Genomic DNA, 23,799 nt, shown 5'->3' on the forward strand with positions numbered 1-23,799 from the left:
TCAGATGAAGTGTCAGTAGAAGAGAGCCGATGAGGCTTCCGAGACCTGCCTCGACGTACCTCGACAGGAGGATCAGACTGCTGCACAGGATGGTCCACAGGAGGCAGGGTCGAGGACGGGACAAATTGAGCCACAATCGAGGAAATTTGAGTGGTCAAAATGGACTTCAACATGTCCTCGAACATCGGCACCGAGACAAAAGGATCGGGTCTCGTAGGTGCTGCAGTGCGCTCCAAGGAGGGCAACCTCGAAGATGAGTATTCCCGATGCTTGGAGGCACGCTTAGCTGGAGGTCTCGAGGAGGCGGACAAACCCGGAGGTATGGTTTGTGAAGCCTGAGACTCTGGTGGCTTGTTAGGGATGGTACCTGAAAGAGAAGCAGGAGACTTACCCACGGAAGCTGACTTCAGAGGAGGAGCCGACGAGGCCTTCAAGACCGAGGATGTCGAGGTTGAGGCTCTAGCGGGTAGAACAGCAGGGGTCGAGGTCGAAGTCTTCGAAGTCAAGGCCTGCATCGAAGCCGAAGGTGAGGCTTTCAAACCCGAGGCCGACCCAGGGGCCGAGGCCTTCGATACTGAAGTCGAGACCTTCTTGGGCGGTTACCGCTAAAAAGTTACCGCTAAAAAGTTGTTCGAAATGAGCACAGCGGCGACGAAAAGCCCGAGGTTGAAGAGTCAAGCAGCGGTGACAATCTTCGGGGCAATGTCTGGGACCCAAACAGACCATACACTGACTATGAGAGTCGGTGATGGAAATTGTCTTGCCGCAGTGACAACAACGTTTAAACCCGGTAAGAAGCCGGGACATAGAAAAAACAAAGTCCGTAGCGCTGAGCGGTTGGGCCTAGGCCCAAAGCCCGCCGACCGGACAAAAAGAAATAAAAGAAATTAAACAAATACTTTTTTATTTTTTATTTTTTTTAAATTTTTGACAGAGAAGGCACGAAGCTTCAGAGCTGAGACGAAGGTAAAATTATGGTCTTACCTGTTAATTTTCTTTCCTTTAGAAGCAGCAGATGAATCCAGACTAGTGGGTATAGCTCACATCGACCAGCAGGTGGAGATAGAGAACTGATTAACAGTTGGCCTTAAAGCCTGGTGTTCCTTCTTTTGATTCAGTTATGCACTTTGCCCAAGCATCCCGAAAGGAGAATGAGCCGCAACAAAACTCCATTCCAGTAGAAAATGTGTCTTTCTCTTCTTAATATTATTATTTGTTGGGTTTTTTTTTTTTTTTTCAGCAAAGAAATAATACACTTACCAACCATAGCCCCAACTAAACCCATCAACTAACCACCCTACACACCAACAGTGCATTTGGGGAGGGGCTCTGGATTCATCTGCTGCTTCTAAAGGAAAGAAAATTAACAGGTAAGACCATAATTTTACCTTCCATAGCAAAGCAGCAGATGAATCCAGACTAGTGGGATGTAGCAAAGCAAACAAACTGGGTGGGACGCCAATGCCGCCTCTGCCAGCACTGCAGCGCCAAAACTCGCCTCTGAACGGGCCGCTACATCTAACCGATAATGCTGTGAAAAAGTATTTCTCGACGACCAAGTGGCCGCCCGGCAAATCTCCTCTAAAGACATCCCCCCGGACTCCGCCCAAGATGTCGCCAAAGCCCGAGTGGAATGAGCATGAAGGTGCTCCGGTACCTTCTTCCCTGACAACACATACGCCGAAGCAATAGTGTCCTTGACCCAACGCGGAATGGACGCTTTAGACGCCGCCATCCCTTTGTTTTTACCCGCGAATGCAACAAAGAGATGGTCCGACCGACGAAAATCATTCGTCACTCCCAAATAATGGAGAAGCATACGGCGTACATCTAGTAGCCGTAGAGACAAAAATCGTTTCCCCCAATCCTCCCTCCGGAAGGATGGAAGGAACAAACTCTGGTTCACATGAAAGGAAGAAATAACCTTCGGCAGGAAGGACGGCACCATACGCACCGACACCCCAGTCTCCGAAAAACGCAAAAAGGGTTCTCTGCAAGAAAGCGCCTGCAGCTCCGATACTCGCCTTGCTGAAGCCATCGCCACCAAAAAAACTGTTTTCAGTGTGATATCTTTCAACGTGGCCGCTGACAGGGGCTCAAAAGGTGCCCCCTGCAACTTCCCAAGGACGAGTTTAAGATTCCATGTTGGACAAATTCGCTTTACCGGCGGGCGGATATGGTGAACCCCCTTGAGGAAACGGACCACGTCCGGCTGCGATGCGAGAGCCGAGCGATCCACCCGGCCCCTGTAACAGGCAATGGCCGCCACCTGAACCTTTAAAGAGTTATAGGCTAACCCTTTCTCTACGCCCTCCTGCAGGAAAGCCAGAATCGCCGGCAGAGAAGCCTTGAAGGGCGCCACTCCCTGGCGACCGCACCATGCCTCAAAAATCCTCCAGACTCTCGCATAGGAGGCTGACGTCGAAAGTTTCTTGGCTTTAAGCAGGGTGGCGATCACCCGCTCTGAATAGCCCTTCTTTTTTAGCCGTGACCGCTCAATAGCCAGGCCGTAAGACCAAAGCGGGCCGGATCTTCCATCCAAATTGGACCCTGAGACAGCAAGTCCGGAGTTACCTGGAACGTTACCCGCTCGCCTACTAAAAGCTGCATCAGATCTGCGTACCACGGCCGACGCGGCCAATCCGGAGCCACCAGGATGACTCTGCCGCGAAAGCGAGAGATGCGCTGCAACACTCGACCTATCATGGGCCAAGGCGGGAACACATACAGAAGGGAATTCGGAGGCCATGGGAGAGCTAACGCGTCCACACCCTCCGATCCCTTTTCCTTGCGTCTGCTGAAGAACCGAGGCAACTTCGCATTGTGGGACGAGGCCATGAGATCCATCTCCGGCAACCCCCACCGACGGACTAGCAGGCTGAACGCTCGAGCAGACAACTCCCACTCGCCCGGATCCAGAAGATTTCTGCTGAGAAAGTCCCCTTGCACGTTTTCGTGACCTGCAATGTGTGCCGCCGACAGAAGCGGAACATGCCTCTCCGCCCATCGAAACAAAGTTCTTGCCTCTTCTGCCAACTGCGGACTCCGGGTGCCCCCCTGCCGATTGACATAGGCGACCGCCGTGATACTGTCCGAAAAGATTCTGGTCGGTTTGTCCTGAATCAGTGACTGAAAAGCCAGCAGCGCCAGTCTGACCGCTCTTAATTCCAACAAATTGATGGGCCACTGGGCTTCCTGGAAGGACCACATCCCCTGCACCGACGCCTGCAGGCACTGGGCCCCCCATCCCCGCAGACTGGCATCCGTTGTGACCACCACCCAGTCCGGCGTGGCCAACAGCATGCCCCTCCAAAGATGCAACTCGTGGAGCCACCATTGCATGCTGCGAGCTGCTCGACGACTCCATTGGAGACGTACATTGTAGTTCAGAGAAGCTGGGGACCAGCGAGAGAGCAGAGACTGTTGTAAGGGCCTCATGTGGCTCCGCGCCCAGGGGACCACCTCCAGAGTCGCCACCATGGAGCCCAGCACCTGTACATAATCCCAAACTCGAGGTCTGGCCGACCCGAGAAGTAGGCGAATCTGAGCCTGCAATTTCTCCCCCCGGTCTCGGGGTAGAAACACTTTCCCCAGAGCCGTGTCGAACCGCACCCCCAGATGCACCAACGACTGCGACGGGGACAGACAACTCTTGGGAAAGTTGACAATCCACCCCAACGACCGGAGGAGAGAGATCACTCGCTGAGTAACCGCCACACTCTCCTGTCTGGACGAGGCGCGGATTAACCAGTCGTCTAAGTAAGGGTGTACCCGAATCCCTTCCTTGCGGAGAAAGGCGGCTACTACCACCATGACCTTGGAAAAGGTGCGGGGAGCCGTTGCCAAGCCAAAGGGCATTGCCCGAAACTGATAATGCTGGTCTAGAATCGCAAACCGCAGATACCGCTGATGTGGAGGCCAGATCGGAATATGGAGGTACGCTTCCTTGAGATCGAGGGACGTGAGGAACTCTCCCGGTCTTACAGCCGCAATAACCGAGCGCACCGTCTCCATCCGGAAATGGCGAACACTGAGAAATCTGTTGACTCTTTTGAGATCCAGCACCGGCCTGAAGGACCCCCCCTTCTTTGGTACAATGAAGTAAAGGGAATATATACCGCTGCCGACCTCCTCCGGGGGCACCGGTACCACTGCCCCTAGCTCGAGCAGCCCCTGAAGAGTCATTCTGACCGCGTCTCCCTTGGCCGCCCCATCGCACGGGGACACCAAGAAAGAATCTACGACGGGAGAGGCGAACTCTAACTTGTACCCTTCTTGTACAATGTCCAACACCCACTGATCTGACGTGATCGTGGCCCACTCCGCCCGGAACTCCGAAAGCCGGCCCCCTAAGGGAAAGGCGGAGGGAGCCAAGCCCCCGTCATTGTGGAGTGCGAGTGGTTGGGGTACGTGTTGACTGCCCCGAAGAGGGTCTCGTCGTACGAAAGGAACCCCTCTGCTGAAACCTCGGTCTCGAAGCAGAGGACGAACCAGATGCCGATCTGAAGAAAGGCTTACCAGACCTGGATCTACGAACATCCCTGAAGCGCGGTCTAGACGATGAGGGCCTCACCGGGGGCCTAGCCCTATCCTCCGGTAAACGTTGAGTTTTGGTATCCCCAAAATCTTTCACCAGTTTATCTAAATCTTCTCCAAACAATAAACCCCCTTTAAAAGGGAGTCTCACCAGCCGAAGCTTAGAAGCTGCATCGGCCGCCCAATGCTGTAGCCATAAGGATCTGCGAGATACCACTGAAAGAGACATCTGCTTCGCAGACGCCCTAATAATATCATATAAGGAGTCTGCTAAATACGCCAAGCCAGACTCCAAATCTGCCAGCTCCGAAGGGACAGAACCCCCAGACTCCATTAAATTATCTGACATGACCTGCGACCACTGCAGACATGCTCGCGCCGCATAAGAGCTGCAGATTGCGGCCTGCAAGGTAACTGCCGCTACCTCAAAGGACATTTTTAATGAAGATTCAATCTTCCTATCCTGCGCATCCTTCAATGTCACTCCCCCCTCCACCGGTAAGGTAGTCTTTTTGGTTACCGCTGCCACCAAAGCATCCACCCTGGGTAACCTAAACTTATCTAGTTCAGTCGGGTCAACCGGATACAAGAGCCGCATGGCTTTTGCCACTCTTAAACTGGCTTCTGGCGTATCCCATTGCGCCGAGATCAGCTCCTGCATGGCTTCATGCACCGGAAAAGACTTAGGGGGTCTCCGTGTACCTGCCATCAGGGGATTACCCGATACCGCAGTATCTGCCTGAGAAATATTCAGCCCCTGTAAAGCCTTCAAAATTAAGGAAGAAAGTTCTTCTCTATGAAACAAACGTAGAGCGGACGGGTCATCCACTTCTTGACCCGGGGGATCCCCTGTATCCCAATACAGGACCTCCCCCTCCTCCAACGATTCCGGAAGAGAAAAAGGGGATCTAGGCAGAATATCCTCTGCTTCCGCGGTCGCGAGCCTGCGCTTCTTTGCTACCAGCGACCGCCCCGGCGACCCCACCGTGCCCTCAGCCAGCCTGCCTGTCTCACCAGGCCCCACAGCCGACTTCGAGGGCACCGGAAGGGACACATCGACCACCGGCACCGGCGGGACGGGCTGCGCACCCTGTAACAAAAATGCCCGGTGCAGCAGCATAACAAATTCCGGCGAAAATGAACCAAACGGAAGGGCCGCTGACCCGCCCTGATCCGTGCCGGGGAGCGGGGCCGCGACTTCCGCAGGTGCTCCCGACTCCCCCGCCGCCGCCGGACTCCCCACTGCCACGGAAGAGTCCCGCAGCTCTGACTCACCCTCGCGTGCCGGGGACATCTCCCTTGCCTCCCTGACCCGGGCAATAGCAAGCTCACAAGCCTGCAAAAAGGCATCTTCTGCCGGTGTAGCCTCACACTCGGCAGAGCAAAGGCCCGACGGTGTTCTACGCGCTCCACAGCGCGAACACCGCTGACCGGCCTCCGTAGCCATCCCGCGTTCCAGCACGGCATTTTTTTTTTGTTGTTTTTTTTTCCACACGCGGCGAACGCCGCTGACTGCCGACTCCGCCCCCAACCACCCCTACACTCGGGAACGCGATACCCAAGCCGTGAGGCAGGGAAAACACTCACCAATTTGCTCCCGCGATTTCAGACGCCAGGACACGGCTGGTAAGTGTACTGAAGGCAAATGCAAAGATTGCAAAGCTCAGCATTAGACAGGAAGTTGACTGTTTTTCTTTTTTTTTTTTTTTTTGTACTGGAATGAAGAAAGAAGACCCCTGCAGGACAAACAAACCCCTCAATCACCCGGAGGGGAGGGTGGAGCAGGGACCTGGGAGGGCCCAGGTGTAACTCCTAAAGCCGGCACCACTCAGCCAGGCACCCCTGTCCTACTGAAGAGACTGAGTCTCAACAGAGGAAGTCCACCGAACACCAATATCTCCGGCAGCAGCTAGAATCCAGGAGCTAGTGGGCTAGCTCAGTCCCTGCTGGGAGATAGAGCAAAACTGAATCAACAGAAGGAACACCAGGCTTTAAGGCCAACTGTTAATCAGTTCTCTATCTCCACCTGCTGGTCGATGTGAGCTATACCCACTAGTCTGGATTCATCTGCTGCTTTGCTATGGAAAAAGGTCTTCTCGGCTCCGCGAAAACGTTGAACTGAGGATCCTCACAGGAGATGCGCCCTCTAGTTCGGGCGGGAAGGCACGCACGCATGCGCGATGCAGCACTCGGAAGCTCTTTATAAAGATCTTCAAGCAAGTCTGCTTTCAAGGCTGTCCGCTGTGGGGCTCCGTCGGTGACGTCACCCATGTGTGAGAATATGCTGCCTGCTTGTCCTGGGATAAAGGATTTTCTGCCTCAGAAACAGCTCCAAATGAATCCGACTATAACCTCCACCCCCATGGATCCTTGTCTATGCGGTCAGGGGCGGGAAAAGCAGCCTGCACCTTGAAACCCGGGAAGGTTTCACATATGGCCTGCGCTTGAAACCTGTGAAAAGCTCACCGGCAATCAGACTCCCAGGGGAAGGGACCCCGAGTTTAGAAATGGTGGCACACAGCAGGCTGGCTCCACATTTCCACCATTTTCTCAGTGAAGCAGCAGTCCTGCACCAAAGGACTGCGACCTTTCCGCAGACAGGGGAAGGGGTCTCAAAGCACTTAAGCCACCAAGAAATCAAACTAAGCAAAAAATAACAAAAAGAAGAAGAGCAAATGCAAAAGACTTATGCACAGATTGCTTGCAGAAATTGTATCTGGCTATGTTTGCTAGCTCTGAGGCTAAGGGGGTGGAGCATGTGCTCAGACATTTTGTGGATTTCTGCAACTCCCAGATGGCGGGTTGTGATTGAACACCTAGCATATAGGATTTGGCAGGGACGTAACAGAAGAAAATTAATGGAAATGCTTTTAAAACAGAGAAAGGTGAAGTTTCTGGAATCCAGTGGATTACAAGACAACATGATTTCTCTAGAGGTAGATCTTGTCAGACAAATCTGATCAATTTCATTGACTGGGTGACCAGAGAATTGGATAGAGGGAGTGCTCTAGATGTGGTGTATTTAAATTAGCAAAGCCTTTGACAGTGTCCACACAGGCATCTAAGAAATAAACCAAGTAACCTCTGGATGGGCCGCAAAGTGATAGGCTGGGTCAGGAACTGGTTGAGTGGAAGGCAACACAGGATAGTGGTCAATGGAGATTGCTGTGAGGAAAGTGATGTTACCAGTGGCATGCCTCAAGGTTCTGTTCTTGGGACTGCTTTTTTTTTAACATTTTTATATGCAATACTGCTGAAGGGCTGTCGGGTAAGATTTGCCTAGTTGTGGATGATACTAAAATCTGCAAAAGAGTAGACACCCAGGATGGTGTGAATAACCTGAAAAAAGACCTGGCAAAGCTTGAAGAATGGTCTGAAATTTGGAAGCTAGATTTAATGCTAAGAAATGCAAGGTCATGCATTTGGACTGCAAATACCCGAGGGAATGGTACAGTTTAGGGGGTGAAGAACTTATGTGCACTACATAAGAGCGGGACTTGGGTGCGACTGCATGTGATCATCTTAAGGTAGCCAAACAGGTTGAAAAAGTGATGGCAAAAGCTAGAAGGATGCTAGGGTGCATAGGGAGAGGTATGGCTATTCGGAAAAAGGAGGTACTGATGCCCTTATATATGATTCTGGTGAAACATCATTTAGAATAGCATGCAATTCTGAAGACCAAACTTCAAAAAGATATAAAAAAAAAAAAAAAAGATGGAGTCTGTCCAGAGGAAGACTACTAAAATGGTGAATGGTCTTTGCTATAAGGCATATGGGGACAGACTTAAAAATCTCAATATGTATACTTTGGAGGAAAGGCAGGAGGCGGAAGATATGATAGGGACATTTAAATACCTACATGGCATAAATGCGCATGAGTCAAGTCGCTTTCATTTGAAAGGAAACTCTGAAATGAGAGGGCATAGGATGAAGTTAAGAAGTGACAGGCTCAGAAGTAATCTAAGGATATACTTTTTTACAGAAAGGGTGGTAGATGCTTCGAACAGTTTCCCGGAAGAGGTGGTGAAGACAAAGATTGTGTCTGAATTGAAGAAAGCACGGGATAGGTACTTGGGATCTTAGAGAGAGGAAAAGATAATGGTTACTGCGTATGGGCAGCCTGGATGGATCATTTGGCCTTTATCTGCCATCATGTTTCTATGTAAACCGCCTAGAAGCCCTCACAATGAATGATATATCAAACGTAAATAGAAACTGGAAATAGAAATCCTAGGTTGAATAACATTCTAAAGGGCGGGGGGGGGGGAAGAACTAGCAGTCAAGAAAGAAAAAAAAAAAAAAATGGGGTCATAACATAAGAACATAAATGCCTTACTGGAACAGACTGAAGGTCCATCAAGTTCAGTATCCTGTTTCCAACAATGGCCAACCCGGATCCCTAGTAGTAAAAAAGATTTTATGCTGCTTATCCTAGAAATAAGCAGTGAATTTCTCCAAACTTCCTCAATAAATAAATAAATAAAAGAAAACATCGATGAACATTTTGAAAGAAACGAACTTCTGATAACCAGCCAAATGGTTTCTGCAGGGGGAGATCATGCCTAACTAACTTATTGCACTTCTTCGAAGGAATTAACAAACGGATAGACAGAGACTCCCATAGACATCATATACCTAGATTTCCAAAAAGCCTTTGACAAGGTGCCTCATGAACGTCTACTCCGGAAACTGAAGAACCATGGGGTGGACGGAGACATACATAGATGGATCAGAAACTGGTTGGCGGGTAGGAAACAGAGGGTAAGGGTGAAGGGCCACTACTCGGACTGGAGGAGGGTCACGAGTGGTGCTCCGCAGGGCTCAGTGCTCGGGCCGCTGCTATTTAATAGATTCATAAATGATCTAGAAACAGGGACGAAGTGTGAGATAATAAAATTTGCGGATGACACCAAACTATTTAGTGGAGCTCGGATTAAAGAGGACTGCGAAGAATTGCAAAGGGACTTCAACAAACTAGGGGAATGGGCGACAAGATGGCAGATGAAGTTCAAGGTTGAGAAATGTAAAGTATTGCATGTGGGAAGCAGAAACCCGAGGTACAACTATACGATGGGAGGGATGTTATTGAATGAGAGTACCCAAAAAAGGGACTTGGAGGTAATGGTGGACATGACAATGAAGCCGACGGCACAGTGCGCAGCGGCCACTAAGAGAGCAAATAGAATGCTAGGTATAATCAAGAAGGGTATTATAAACAGGACGAAAGAAGTTATCCTGTCGTTGTATCGGGCGATGGTGCACCCGCATCTGGAATACTGCGTCCAATATTGGTCGCCGTACCTTACAAAGGATATAGCATTACTCGAGAGGGTTCAGAGGAGAGCGACACGTCTGATAAAAGGGATGGAAACCTTTCATACAATGAGAGGTTGGAGAAACTGGTCTCTTTTCTCTGGAGAAGAGGAGACTTAGAGGGGATACGATAGAGACTTACAAGATCATGAAGGGCATAGAGAGAGTAGAGAGGGACAGATTCTTCAAACTTTCAAAAATTAAAAGAACAAGAAGGCATTCGGAAAAGTTGAAAGGGGACAGATTCAAAACAAATGCTAGGAAGTTCTTCTTTACCCAACGTGTGGTGAACACCTGGAATACGCTTCCAGAGGACATAATAGGGGTTTAAGAAAGGATTGGACAATTTCCTGCTGGAAAAGGGGATAGAAGGGTATAAATAGAGGATTACTGCACAGGTCCTGGACCTGTTGGGCCGCCGCGTGAGCGGACTGCTGGGCACGATGGACCTCAGGTCTGATCCAGCAGAGGCATTACTTATGTTCTTAATGGCCTATGGATTTCATTTTTAGGAAATTATCCAAACCTCTTTAAAATCCTGCTGCTGGGGATTTCACCACATTCTCTGGCAATGAATTCCAGAGTTTAATTACATGTTCTATGAAGTAATATTTTTTCCGGTTTATTGTAAATCTACTACTTAGTAGCTTGAGTCTTTCCTCCTAGGGAAATCATTCCATTCCCTTTATCATTTTTGTCACCCTTCTTTGTACCTTTTCTAATTCTGCTATATCTTTACAAGATAAGACAACCAGATTTACACACAGTATTCGAGGTACAGCTGTACCATAGAGCAACACAGAGGCATAACAACATTTTTATCTTTGTTTCCCATGCCTTTCCTAATATTTCTAACATTCAATTTGATTTCTTAGCCACGGCCAGATAATGAGCTGAGAGTTTCAACATATCCTCAACCATGACACCTAAATCCTTTTCTTGGGCACCGACTCCTAATGTGGAATCCAGCATCATGTAGTTATAATTCGGGTTCCTCTTTCCCACATGCATCACTTTCCACTTGATCACATTAAACTACTCCTGGCGGAATTCTGCACTACTGCATAATGCAGGAACGCAGAATTACTTGAGGTCTGTGCAGATTTTGGTGTGAGGTTGGCACGCCATCGCTGCGGCCTGAATCACTGCTGGCAACATCTTTGGGCAGCTTGCGTGGGCTCTGCAGGCTTCCCTCTACCGCAGTCCCACACTCAATGCCAGCAAGTATTACAAAGATAATAATATAAGTTGCATTTATAAAGGGAAATAATATCATGTTTCCCCAAAAATAAGACAGTGTCTTATATTAATTTTGAGTCCAACAACACACTAGGGTTTATTTTTTAGGATGTCTTATTTTTTCATGTCAAGTTTTACTTCCAAAGATATTACAAAAATGTTACTCTTCAACCAATGTTATTTATAGCAATTTAAGACATTTGTATGGACCTTCTGTTTGTAACTAGGCACCACATTGCCGGTTACTTTATTCTGCATCAGTCCAAATTTATTAACTTCATTAACTTTATTTCATTCTGTATTTTTTTTTTTCTTTCACGTTATTTTGATTTTTTTTTTAAAACGATGTATCTATTGTTTTTTTATATATAACTCAAGCCTAATAGTTTTCATATTCCTATTAGCGCTGTGATTATAGGGAACCAGTCACTTATCTTAACAGTAGACAGTTCCTCCTGCACCTCCCCCGACATGCATGTTTCAACTAGAAACTTTTCTTCAGGAGCGAGGTAAACGTTTGTGGGAGCAAATCCAAATACATGAAAGAAAAGAAAAAAAATACAGAATGAAATAAAGTTAATGAAGTTAATAAATTTGGACTGATGCAGAATAAAGTAACCGGCAGTGTGGTGCCTAGTTACAAACAGAAGGTCCATACAAATGTCTTAAATTGCTATAAATAACATTGGTTGAAGAGTAACATTTTTGTAATATCTTTGGAAGTAAAACTTGATATAAGATCAATTAATTGAGTAATCAACAGGTGATAATCTATTGGGTTATTTTTTTCATGTACAACAATCATCTATTTCTCCCTTATTCTCCTCTACCCACATGTGTAGCATCATTCCTCCCTCTCACTCATCTATCTCCTTGTGCAGCAGAACCCCACCAACCCTCCCACCGAGAGACTGACATACCTCCACTCCGAGGCCTCCTAAAGCAGCAGGGATGGGGGTTGCTGAATTTGACGAGTCCGATTTTTTTTCGGCAAATCAAGCAGCACTAGTGTCAGGGATGGAGTCGGGGAGTGTTGGGGACATTCAGAGGGGGGCTTTGTGGGTCGATCTTAACTAGGGATGATTTTGGGGGTAGGGCTTATATTAAGAGCATCTTTAAAAATCAAGCTAGGGCTTATTTTTGGGAAAAGTCTTATTTTCGGGAAAACAAGGTACTAACAGACAATGGAAAAAAATATGTACGGTAACTGTCCCAAATACCTAGAAGGTACCTATTCAGTACCAGAGAAGCTCAGGGACAAGATGCCACATAAAGGTGAAAAGGAAGGCAGGCTTCAAAAGAATGAGAAAATATTTTTCTTGAGGAGACATGGGCCAGCCCTACCACTGGGCATCTGTTTTTTTTGTTTCCTCCCATGGCCATATATTTCAAACTAGGGTTTTACCATATTTGCAAAAACAAAAAGAAAAAGGACACATGACCCCATCCACACTCCACCAACAGTCCCGCCCACACTCCACCCATTTCCTTGGTCCCCCTTACCATCCTACCCTTTTAGTGCTTCTCTCTCTCTCCCCCTTCATTCAACCCTCCTCCCCCACAGGGTGCTTCTTTCTCTTCTTCCAACCCCCCTCTCTTGTGTGTGCTTCTTTCTTTCTCTCCTTCCAATCCCCACACCTCCCCCCCATGGGTGCCCCTCTCTCTCCTTCTGTTTCTGTCTCTCTCCCCCATCCAGCACTACCTTAACTCCATGCTCTTTTCTCCTGCACTCTCCTTTCCAGAATGCTTCTCCAGCCATCCTTCCCTCCCTCCCTTCCTCCATGCCATTTCTCCAGTACCCTACCCTCCCTCCTCCGACCTCCCAACGCTGCTTCCCCTCACAATCTATCTTTCTAAAACCCACCACCACCACCTAGGTGCCTCTTCCTCATCCTCTGTTTCTCTGCAGCAACTTCCTTTTCCCACATAGGCGGAATTTGAGGAGAAGAGGCTTCCAGGACAGGCTAGTGGCAGCAGGCTTACCTCGTTGCTGCTGCAATCAGCCAGGGGATAGGTAGGTGTGGGAGTAAGGAGAGCTGACTAAACCGACAGACTCCCCCATTTTTCAAAAACCATCCAGGCACCCGGACAGTCCTTGAAAAAGTGGACATGTCCGGGTTTTCCCGAAGTCTGGTAAACCTATTTCAGCCCCTACTGACCTATGCAAATGAAGCACTGCTATGAGTCTGCTCACGCTGCATCTTTCAGCATCTCTCACAGGCTGCCCTTTGGAACAGTCTTCCAAAGCATGAAAATATATGAAATTGTGTCATAATTTGAGTATGTTTGAGGAGACTCTCTTTCATACACTAGCACTAAATCTGAGAAATTTCAATCACCAACATACCCCCTTTCAGAGCATGCACAAAAATATTGAGACACCATCCCTCAGGACTGAGGCCTCAGCCAAAAAAAAAAGTCAGCCTTCTTCAATTTTGGACAGGCATGGGGCCCCCCTATAATTACCCCCTCCCCTCAAAGGAAGCAGGAGACCACCACAGATTGAGTAGAATTTGTAGCAAAACACTAAGCAGGTGCAAAAGGGAACTGTGCAGAACAAGCACATATTCCTTATTTAATAATATGTTCAAGTTTTAAACTGTTATATTTTTTTATGATATTGTACTGTTAATCGCTGGCAATACAATTTGGAGATGGATTATAACATTTGGATTGTTGGACTATACAATTTGGAGATGGTTGTCCTAGATATAAATGCATTGATCCCAACATGGGGACAAATTGGTCCCTGTGGGATCTATCTCCATACCATTCCCCGTGAGTTCTGTCCCTACAACCTCTGTCCTCATCTGCACAAGCCTGAAACACTTATGATTGTAAAGTGTTTGAAGCTTGTGCAAATGAGGACAGAGCTTGCAAGGATGTGATAGGGGCAAAAGTCACAGAGATGAAGATAGATCCCGGCTGGGACAAATTTTCTCCATGTCATTCTCTAACAACAACTGAGTTTAGAAAATCTGAAGTTTTAGTAGAAATCCTCACCCTGCTCCAACCTTCCACAAAGTTTTGAGGAAAGCTAATGTTAAGGACGGTTACATTAGGGAAACAGTCATTTTTAACTCAAAAATATTGCTCAATTTGTAAAAACAAAACAAGAGCAAAAACTAGATCTGCAAACCACAAGGAGGAAGGTAGGTCCAAGCAAGCGGAAGTCTTCTCCCTCAAAATTGTTGCTTTGAAAACTACTGCTACTACATACTCTCAAAATACTTATTACTAAAAAATCTAATGTGTTTCGTTACATGGCGAACGATCACGTAAACAAATAGAAAAACCTGCAGCTGTCAAAAATTTCAGAACCAGGAAGAGAGACGGAGACGTAAGTTCCAGTTGCGGAGCTTCAAAAAGCATAAATTATTCTGTAGCTATCAAAAGAGTGCAACGCTCCAAATCAGAAAGAACAAGTCAGTCCTGACTTTTCAACCGTTGTAAGCTACTCTGGAAACTTGTGAACATGTCATGTTAACATGGAAGCATTAAAAAAAAAAACACCTTTGTAGCGCTATAGAAATAATAAACAGAAGTAGTAGTAACTTTCACAACAGCAGCGGAATAAGACCAAATTACTTATTTCATGAGCTAAAGCCCGCAGTCCAGCGTCGATTTTGTCTTAGATCAGCCGCAGCCCTTCGAAGTTTCTCTTTCCCCCCCCCCCCCCCGACACTTCTAAGTGGTTCAAGAGCAGTAAATCAAGTCTCACAGCGCAGACAGCATGGAAACCAGCTATCGCAGCAGCCCTAGGGCGAGCGTATGCCCCGCCAGCAGTGCCTATATGACCACCACCACCCTTGACCACCACCACCCTTAACCCCCCAGGGATAGAAAGAGCTGCAGACCTGCGAATGCTTTTTCGGCCGCATCTCCACCACGCAGGGCGCTCTCCTGTAGCAGATCCTGGAAGTGGACCTCGCGGAACCCGCCCCATAGTCTGTTGGCCGTACCGCGCAGCACGCGGCCGCTCTTGCCAGTGAACGTCGTCAGGTACTCCATGGCGGTGGTGAAGTGGGAGGGCGCCAAGGTGAGAAAGGGGGGGGGGGTGAGGGAACGAGCTTAGAAACGGGAAGAGTTCCCGAAACCCGGACAGGCTCAAAGCGGACTCCGCGATTGTTGGTTAATAAACTGAAAGCGACAGCGTGCCCATGTTTTTGTAGCTAACGCCGACTTCGGTCTCTCTCTCTCTCTGTCTCTCGCTACCATTCCACGCCTCGCGCACAAATACAGTACAGTAGAAAACTTTTCAGCGCGAGACACAAACTTTACTCACGCCGTCCCGCCCCTTCGCCCTTTAAAGAGAACGCGTCTCCTGGCCCATCTCCCCCGCCCTTGAATGGAGAAACTCCACTCCTACTGTCAACAAATGTCAAGCAGCCACCCCGCCCATCTGCGCTCCAGTCTGTCAGACTTCTCAGAGGCCTGAGGCCCGTGTAGCCCCCTCCCCCCACCCACCCCGGTTTCTCCCACTACACGGGGGTGAAGAGGGAGAGATGTTAAATAAGTAATAATAATAATAAAGTAGAGAAATCTGTCTCGTGCCCCCCACCACTTCCCTTTTTCGGGATGACATGGGCTTGGCCGTTATCTGACTTCTCCAAAAGGTGGTTTTTTTTTTTTTATGTCTATCATTTTCTAACAGCTGCTCTCCTGTAAGTGGTGGTTGCAGAAGACGGGGCGTGTTCATTTTGTCGCAGTTTAGTAAAAAGTTCATATATGTGTGCGGCGGGAAGAAGCTCAGTGCAAAGCCAGGGCCTACTACTGTGCGTTCTAGGGCGAGGCAAACCCTCAATTTTATGCTAGTTTCCCACACAGATTCTCAATTAGTTGTCAGATCCCTAGCCTAGCTCATCTGCAACTTCTTCCAAGATTTGGAAAATTGAGCTCCACAATCTTTATCTCTCTAGGACAATTCTATATATTTTAAAAAAAAACCCAAAACTATAATTAGACCACATACTTTTAAAATATTAGACTTTGTTATGCATGTAAAGGCAAGGTTACTATATTTGTGACAACCAAAAAGAGGACACATGGCCCCGCTCACCTTCCACCCGTTTCCTTGGTCCCCTTACCATCCTCTGTACCCTATAGCACTGATTCTCTCTATTCCTTCCTCCAACCCTCCTCCCCCAGGGGTGCCTCTCACTCTCCTTCCACCCCCTTCTGCTGTGGGTGCTTCTTTCTCTCTCATTCCTTACAACCCCTCCTTTCAATCTCCTCTCCTGCTGTTTCTGTCCCTCCCTTCCCAGCACTACCCTACTCCATGCTCTTTTCTCCAGCACTCTCTCCATAATGCTTCTCCCTCCCTCCTTCCATGCTATTTCTCCAGCCCTCCTTCTCTCTCTTCATGCTGTTTCTCCAGCCCCTTCCAACCCCCGATGCTAATTCCCCTTGGAGAGTGTGGTTAGAGCAACACCCTGAGGTTGTGGGTTCAAACCCTGCACTGCTCCTTGCGGACTTTTTTAAACTCTGGAATTCATTGCCAAAGAATAGGTGAAAGCAGTTAGCTTAGCAAGGTTTAATTACATGTTAAGCAAAGAAATATGTTATGTACGCTTTAAATCTACTATGTAGTAGTTACATTGCATGCACCTAGACCAGGGATTCTTAATCTTTTTGGAGTCACAGACAGTGTTCCCGCTAAGGTGCGTTGGCCTGCGCGCGCGCACAAAATATTACATCGCAGCGCAAAGTTTCTCTTCACAGCGCACACACGCGTCGCAAAGGTAAGGGGAGGTAAGGTAAGGGGACGCATTGGGGGGATTGCACTTCCCCACAATTGCCATGCTTCGGTTCCTCTTCTTCCTTCCTTCCTCCCCCCCCCCCCCGCGGGACCCTGCGGCACCATCAACTCTTACTCCCTCTAATGTCGGCCCTGCAGCTCCAGACTTCCTCGCACCTTCTCCCCTCCCCCTTTGGATCGCTATTATTTTAAATGTTATAGCCGCGGAGCTGTATCCATCAGTGGAGATGTCTAACCTCGGCCTGCCCCGGAACTCTTACTGCAACAGTGACTTCCTGTTCCTGCCTAGACGGGCGGCTGCTGCAGTAAGAGTTCCGGGGCAGGCCGAGGTTAGACATCTCCACTGATGGATACAGCTCCGCGGCTATAACATTTAAAATAATAGCGATCCAAAGGGGGAGGGGAGAAGGTGCGAGGAAGTCTGGAGCTGCAGGGCCGACATTAGAGGGAGTAAGAGTTGATGGTGCCGCAGGGTCCCGCGGGGGGGGGGGGGGGGGGAAGGAAGGAAGAAGAGGAACCGAAGCATGGCAATTGTGGGGAAGTGCAGAGCTGCAGGGAAGAGTGTTGCGGTACCCAGCTGGAGGGAGAAGGAAGATGAGGGAGGGAATTAAAGGAGATGCCAGGGCTTGGAGCATAGGAGGAAGGTATGCCAGTCTAAGGGAAAAGGAAGGGGGAGATGTGAGAGCATGGAGGGGGAACGAAAGATGGAAGAAAAGGAAAGGAGAGAGATGCCAGAGAATCAGGGAAGGGGAGATACCAGACTATGAGGAGAGGTGTGGGAGAGGGAAGGCGAGGAGAGAGATGCCAGACCAATGGGGTGAAAGGAGAGATGGAAGGGGGAGGCATACAGTTTCTGGAAGGGGCATAGAAGGAGAGAAGATGCCATATAGGGGAAGAGAGACGGCAGACAGTGAATGGAAGGAAGAGAGTTACAAGAAGATGAGGAAAGGAGAAACCACAGAAGACAAAGGTAGAAAAAAATTTCTATTTATTTATTGCTTTAGGAGACATGTGTCACTGTTTCTGTGAAGCATTGTATGCAGAGTCCAGCTTCTTGCTGGTTCAATTTAACCTTTGTCTATGTATTTTTATTTTATCCCCCCTTTTACAAAACTGTGAAGCGTTTTTAGCACCAGCCTTGGTGGTAGCAGCTCTGATGCTCAGAATTTTATGAGCATCAGAGCTGTTACCTCCGTAGCTAAAATCCACACTACAGTTTTGTAAAAGAGGGAGGGGTTAGTTTGTGATTACATATTCCTTACTAGGCGAAGGTGTTTTCTGTGTTCTGTGTGTTTTCTGTTAGGATTGACGGTGTAGGATTGATCTGTGCTGGTCTGGCTTGTTTAGTTTTACAATGGGTGTATTGATGTACTGCTCACTGCAATATGTAAGATGCTGCCTTTTCCTAGGTACTCATGTGTGACGTGTGGTTTGTTACTAAAAATCATGTTTTTCTTACAGATGGGGGGGGGGTGCCAAAAAATGATGGGCCCCGGATGTTACATATGCTAGGTACGCCACTGTATGTAAAGATACCAGAAAGCTGGCGTAGCAAAAACTTCTAAGTTTTGAGTATTTAACCCTCCCACAATCTCACGGGCACTCGTTTCAAGTTTATTGAGATTTTGATTTAAACGCAATATCAAATATTTTCAATGCGTATAACAAAAATAAATTTGGGGAAATAAATAAAACCATTTGAACCAGTGTTCCCGCTAAGCTGCGCTGGCGTGCGCTGGCGCACAAAATATTACATCGCAGCGCACACGTTTCTCGTCACAGCGCACGATCGGAAGAGGCGTACGGCAGATGGCAGGGCGGCGAGAGGAGAATCGGGCGAGTTGGCTCATAACTTGCTGGCGCCCGATATTTTTGGCTCACGGTGAAAAAAGTTTGCTCACAACACCCGCCCGCTTAGAGGGAACACTGGTCACAGACCCCTTTAAGAATCTGATGAAAGCTATGGACACCCTTCCCCAGAAATATTCATTAACACAACTTTACATGCAATGAATATAATGTACTTTATTGACATTTGATTGTCTCATACATATATGACATACACAAAGTATTATTAAACTTTAAAGTAAACAATCTACAAAGTATTATTAAACTTTAAAGTAAACAATGCAAAAAGTAACGGCCACTCATTATAATTAAGAAATACAATCTTCTTGTTCAAATTAAAACAGATCTTCTACTACAACTACGTTTTCTACTACCATTACTACTACATCTACTCTCTTGTTATCTACGAGAAAAATCAACCATACCGGGTGAGTGAACATAAATGTTAATTTTTATCTGACCCTCATGGGCCCCCTGAAACCCAGGTTAAGAACCCTTGCTCTAGTCCTAGCATTTTTGGAAGGAGTAAACAAGTGATTCACATCTACCCATTCCACTCCATTAGATGGACTATTGGTCTGATCCAGTATGTCTATTTTTATGTTCTTATTTTATAGACCTCTATCATATCTCCACTAAGCTGCCTTTTCTCTAGGCTGAAGAGCCCTAACTGCTTTAGCCTTTCCTCATAGGGAAGTCGTCCCATCCCCTTTATCATTTGTGTCACCCTTCTTTGTAACTTTTCTAATTACTCTATATCTTTTTTGAGATGTGGTGACTAGAACTGTACACAGTATTCGAGATGCATCTGTACCATGGAGCAATGGAGTGACAAGGATGTCTGGCAAACATTTTACAGAAATGGCCATGCAGACATCCCTGCAGACCTGAGGGGAAGCCTAGTTGTCAGTGCAGTGGACTTTAATCCAGGTTTATATTCTCCTGCAACTCTTTTATTTTAAATGCTAAACACTCTAGAAACAGGGAATACCTACTGTATCTGACTGTATACCACCTTAATAGCCTTCAGGCTTCCAGTTATCATAAACATTTAGGTGTACATCTGTTTCTAGAGGGCCCACAATTTAAAGGTAAAAAAGAGGGAGAGTTAAAGTGGGAATTGAATCTGGGTCTGCTGGTTTATAGCCCACTGCTCTGCCTACTAGGCTATTCCCCATAATACTTGATGCTGTCATAGAACTTGGCATTCCCTTCCAATTTCACTTTCAGGGGAGAGGGAGATGTACAACAATCACTGGAGGATTCATCAGGGGTCATGCCTTAATGCCCCCAGTGGTCAGCTGCTCAATCAGAGCACCTTTTTGTACTTTGGATGTGACTGAAACAAGTCTAAATAAAAACGTTTTTAGAGATGGATGTTTCTTCCATCCAGGGCCAGATTAAAGGGTAGGCTCAGTAGGCACGTGCCTCGGGCCCGAAAATATCAAGGGGGCCCCAGGGCCAGCCTTAAGGGGAAGCAAACAAGGCAGGGGACCCTCGACTGCCTGGTGAGGTGAGGTCAGCTTCCCTCCCATTTCCTTGCTGCCCTCTTGCCCGCAAGCAAATTGAACCCAGGCCACGGGGCTCTAATACTGTACGCGCCGGCTTCCCTTCTCCTTCAAAACAGGAAGTTACGTCATGAGGGGGCGAGAGGAGAATGGAAACTGGTGCACATAGTGTTAGAGCAAAATGAACCCAGGCCGCAAGGCTCTAACACTGCGCATGCCGGCTTCCCTTCTCTTCCCTCCCCCTTCATGATGTAACTTCCTATTTCGGAGGAGAAGGGAAGTCAGAGCGCACAGTGTTAGAGCCCTGTGGCCTGGTTTCTGTTCACTTACGGGCGGCGGGCAAGAGGGCTGCGAGGGAGCGGATGGGAGGGAAGCTGACCTCACCTCACCAGGCAGTCGTGGAGGGGAGAGAAATGCTGCTGCACCCAGTTGAGGGGAGAAAGGGAAGGAGGGAGATGGAAGACCAGGGATGAGAGAGGAGAAGAAAGAGATGCCAAGACCATGGGGGAGGGGAAGGAAAGGAGATACCTGACCATGGAGGGGGAGGGAAGGGAAGGAGACAGATGCCAGACCAGGGGAAAGGAAGGAGAGAAAATGCCAGATAATGGAGGGGGGAGGGAGAGATAGAAGAGAAGGGGCAAGGAAGGAGAGAAAATGCAAGATAATGGAGGGGGGAGGAAGAGATAGAAGAGAAGGAGAGCAGAAAGATACCAGGGCATGGAGGGGAGGGAAGTGAAAGTAAGGAGAAAGATGCCAGACCAGAGGGAAAGGAAGGAGAGATGCCAGAGCATGGAGGGGGAGGGAGAGATAGAAAAGAAATGCCAGGCCATGGGGTTGAGTGGGAAGGAAGAAAAGGAGAAGAGAGAGATGCCGGAGCATAGGGGAAAGGGTAGAGACAGAAAAATGGAGAGAGGGTGAAGCTGAAATGAATCATATACAAAGGAGAGAAGGTTACTATAGGAAAAACCCCAAGACAAAATATCCTTAAAAGACACCAAAATATAAGTTGGACATGCCCTAGGACATTGCAAGAAAGTTAACTCCCTAGACTCCACCAAAAATATATAAACCTCTAATCTAAATTTTTAAGATAAAGAGCACCCTCAGCGTGAGTTTGAAAGCTTTAAAGAGCGACTCAAAGAGCTTAGAATAGCAAAACCAGGAAACACTGAGCAGAGATTACCACTCACTGACAGCTACACAAAGGAGAGAAGGGGCATAGGATTATACCATATGAAGCCTAGAATCTTAAGATTGTCCAAGAAGTTTAATGTATGACCAGCAATGCTTGGTGGAGGAGATTGGTGATCAGTTGATTTGGAGAAACAGATGCATTTACACTTCAAGATGTTTAGAGCTAATAGATTTGTTTTAAGCCATTGTGAGGCTTATGTAAGACATTCAGTCCCTGGGAGGAAGCTGCGAAGTCTGAAAAATGATAGAGAATCTGAATGTTGTCAGCATAACAGAATGGGATGCCTCTGTGATCTTGGATGACTGTGAGCATAGGTGCAAGAAATATATTAAATAACAGAGGCAAGAGAATAGATCCCTGAGATACCCCTGTTGAGACACTGATTTCATGTAATCTACTGATGGGCAATGAATGATCAATGAGGTCAAATGCTGAGGAGAGGTCTAATGAGACCACCACTAGTGATAAATGAGCATCTAAAGAAACCCAGATGTCATGTAGTACTAGTAGAATAGTTTTGGCACTGTGATTTGAGTGGAAGCCTACTTGAAAAGGGTGGAAAATATTTGTCATTTCAGTATATCTATTCAATTGTTGGTAGACAATTTATGAGAAATGAGGTAAGTTAGATATTAGATGGAAGTTGTTGGCTAAAGATTGGTCTAAATTTGTTTTAAAGAAGCGGACAAACCATTGCATGCTTCCAAGAGGGAAACCCTCCTTCAGTGAGACTGCACTGGAAAACCAGCTCAAGAAATGAAACTAGGAGACTGTGAAGTTTCTTAACCAGGAATGAAGGCCAAGGATCTGTTAATGGAGCAGAGGGATTTACCATTGAAATCACCTTAGTGATATCTGTTATTTCTGGTAGGTTGAATGAAGTGCAACGTGATGGGCAATGGGGATTCAAGCTTGTGGACAGAGAGAGAAAGATAATGGTTACTGCGGATGGACAGACTAGATGGGCCATTTGGCCTTTATCTGCCATCATGTTTATATGAATGCGCAGGGAATGGATTAATAACTCCAAGTAATGAACGTAATGATGCCAGTTTATGTTCCTATTTGTGAACAAGAGAGTCCATGGAAGGAGGAGAGGATCTGGGGTACTTGGAAATTTAGGTGAAATAGATTTGAAAATGGTGTAAAGTGCATGGGGGGGGGGGGTCTGTTGTGAGCTCTTATGAAATGTAAGGAGAAGTACCGGTAATCTTTCTTGACTCATTTAAGTGCTAACCAATATTCATTGTATCTAGTTTTAAGCAGTGTGTGATTCTCAGCTGTTTTTTCCAGGTGCATTCTGATTTCTGGACATACGATTTTTATAGATGAAGAGATTCTGAAAACCATGGTTTATTTTGAGTGCGATACATGCTTTGACTTGTTAAAGGGGCATGTGTATCAATGATATTTCTGTGTGTTGAATGAAGGTTTCCACTTGTTCATTAAGCGAATGCAAGTGAGTAGGTAAAGAAAGTTGTTTAAGCGCATTTGTAATTTGCAAAATCACATTCTTGTCCATGAATCGTGTTGGGATGCACTGTGGAGGGGGCCTAAGGTCTGATTGGCCCAGGCACCTAAGGCCCCACCTATGGGCCAATCAGGCCTTAGGTCCCTCTGTGGTGCATCTCACAATGCACCGGGAAGAGGCAGGCCTGCCTCATTTCGACGGAAGCAGGCCTGCCAGCAGGACGGTAGAAAAACCTGTCCGTCCATCATTAATGATTAGTGGGGAGGGGTCCACGAGTGGGGGACTACAGTGGGGGGTGTTCTGGCAGGAGGGATTGGCACCCTCCTGCCAGTGATCTTTGGGAGGGGTGTTCGGCAGGGATTGGGCACCCTCCTGCCTGCGATCTTCAGGAGGGTGGGGGGGTATTCCAGCAGGAGGGATTGGGCACCCTCCTGCCACGTTCATTCGGGGAGGGGGGTGTTCCGGGCAGGAGGGATTGGGCATTCCTCCTACCACTTTCGTTCGGGGGGATATCTATCGCAGCAGGGAGATCCCTTGCCATGATAAGCTTAGCTTAGGAGGCAAAACAACCTGGGTGGTAAAGCTGAAAAGGTAATGATCAGACCAAGATACCAGGGTAGAATGCAAAGATAACGAGCAAATAGTGAAGATTCAAAGAGATAAAAACAAGATTAAGGGTATGTCCAACAGAGTGGATGGAGAAGTGATTATGTTGAGTTAATTTAATATTAGTGGCTAGAGAGCGAAGACGGCATGAAGGACCATCATGTGTTAAGTTAAAATCAATAATACAAAAACACTACAAAATGGCAGGCCTTCCCCTTCATGGCGCATTCTGGGATGTACTGGGGAGGAGCCTAAGGCCCTGACTGGCTCAAATGCCTAAGGCCCCTCCCATAGGGGGGGGCCATAGGCACCTGTGCCAGCCAGA

The 23,799-nt window shown here is 47.5% G+C and overlaps 1 protein-coding gene and 1 long non-coding RNA gene across 3 annotated transcripts in view; one reads left to right on the forward strand and one right to left on the reverse strand.

Annotated features, from left to right (window-relative positions):
* The window catches only part of OXR1 (oxidation resistance 1), a 325,515-nt gene extending 310,073 nt beyond the window's left edge, over positions 1-15,442 (reverse strand). For both annotated transcript variants that reach the window (XM_033933067.1, XM_033933066.1), the window contains exon 1: positions 14,946-15,442. In XM_033933067.1, coding sequence (XP_033788958.1) covers positions 14,946-15,099 — 154 coding nt within the window. In that variant the 5' untranslated portion in view covers positions 15,100-15,442. The remainder of the gene's footprint in view (positions 1-14,945) is intronic.
* A 3,594-nt stretch (positions 15,443-19,036) lies between these two features.
* Positions 19,037-22,840, forward strand: LOC117355081. The gene is made up of 3 exons (XR_004538277.1): positions 19,037-19,122; positions 22,077-22,264; positions 22,691-22,840. It is a non-coding gene; the product is annotated as an uncharacterized LOC117355081 (long non-coding RNA).
* Positions 22,841-23,799: the final 959 nt, after the last annotated feature.

This window comes from Geotrypetes seraphini, chromosome 2, assembly GCF_902459505.1.
Source record: "Geotrypetes seraphini chromosome 2, aGeoSer1.1, whole genome shotgun sequence".
NCBI classification, from domain to species: Eukaryota; Metazoa; Chordata; class Amphibia; order Gymnophiona; family Dermophiidae; genus Geotrypetes; species Geotrypetes seraphini.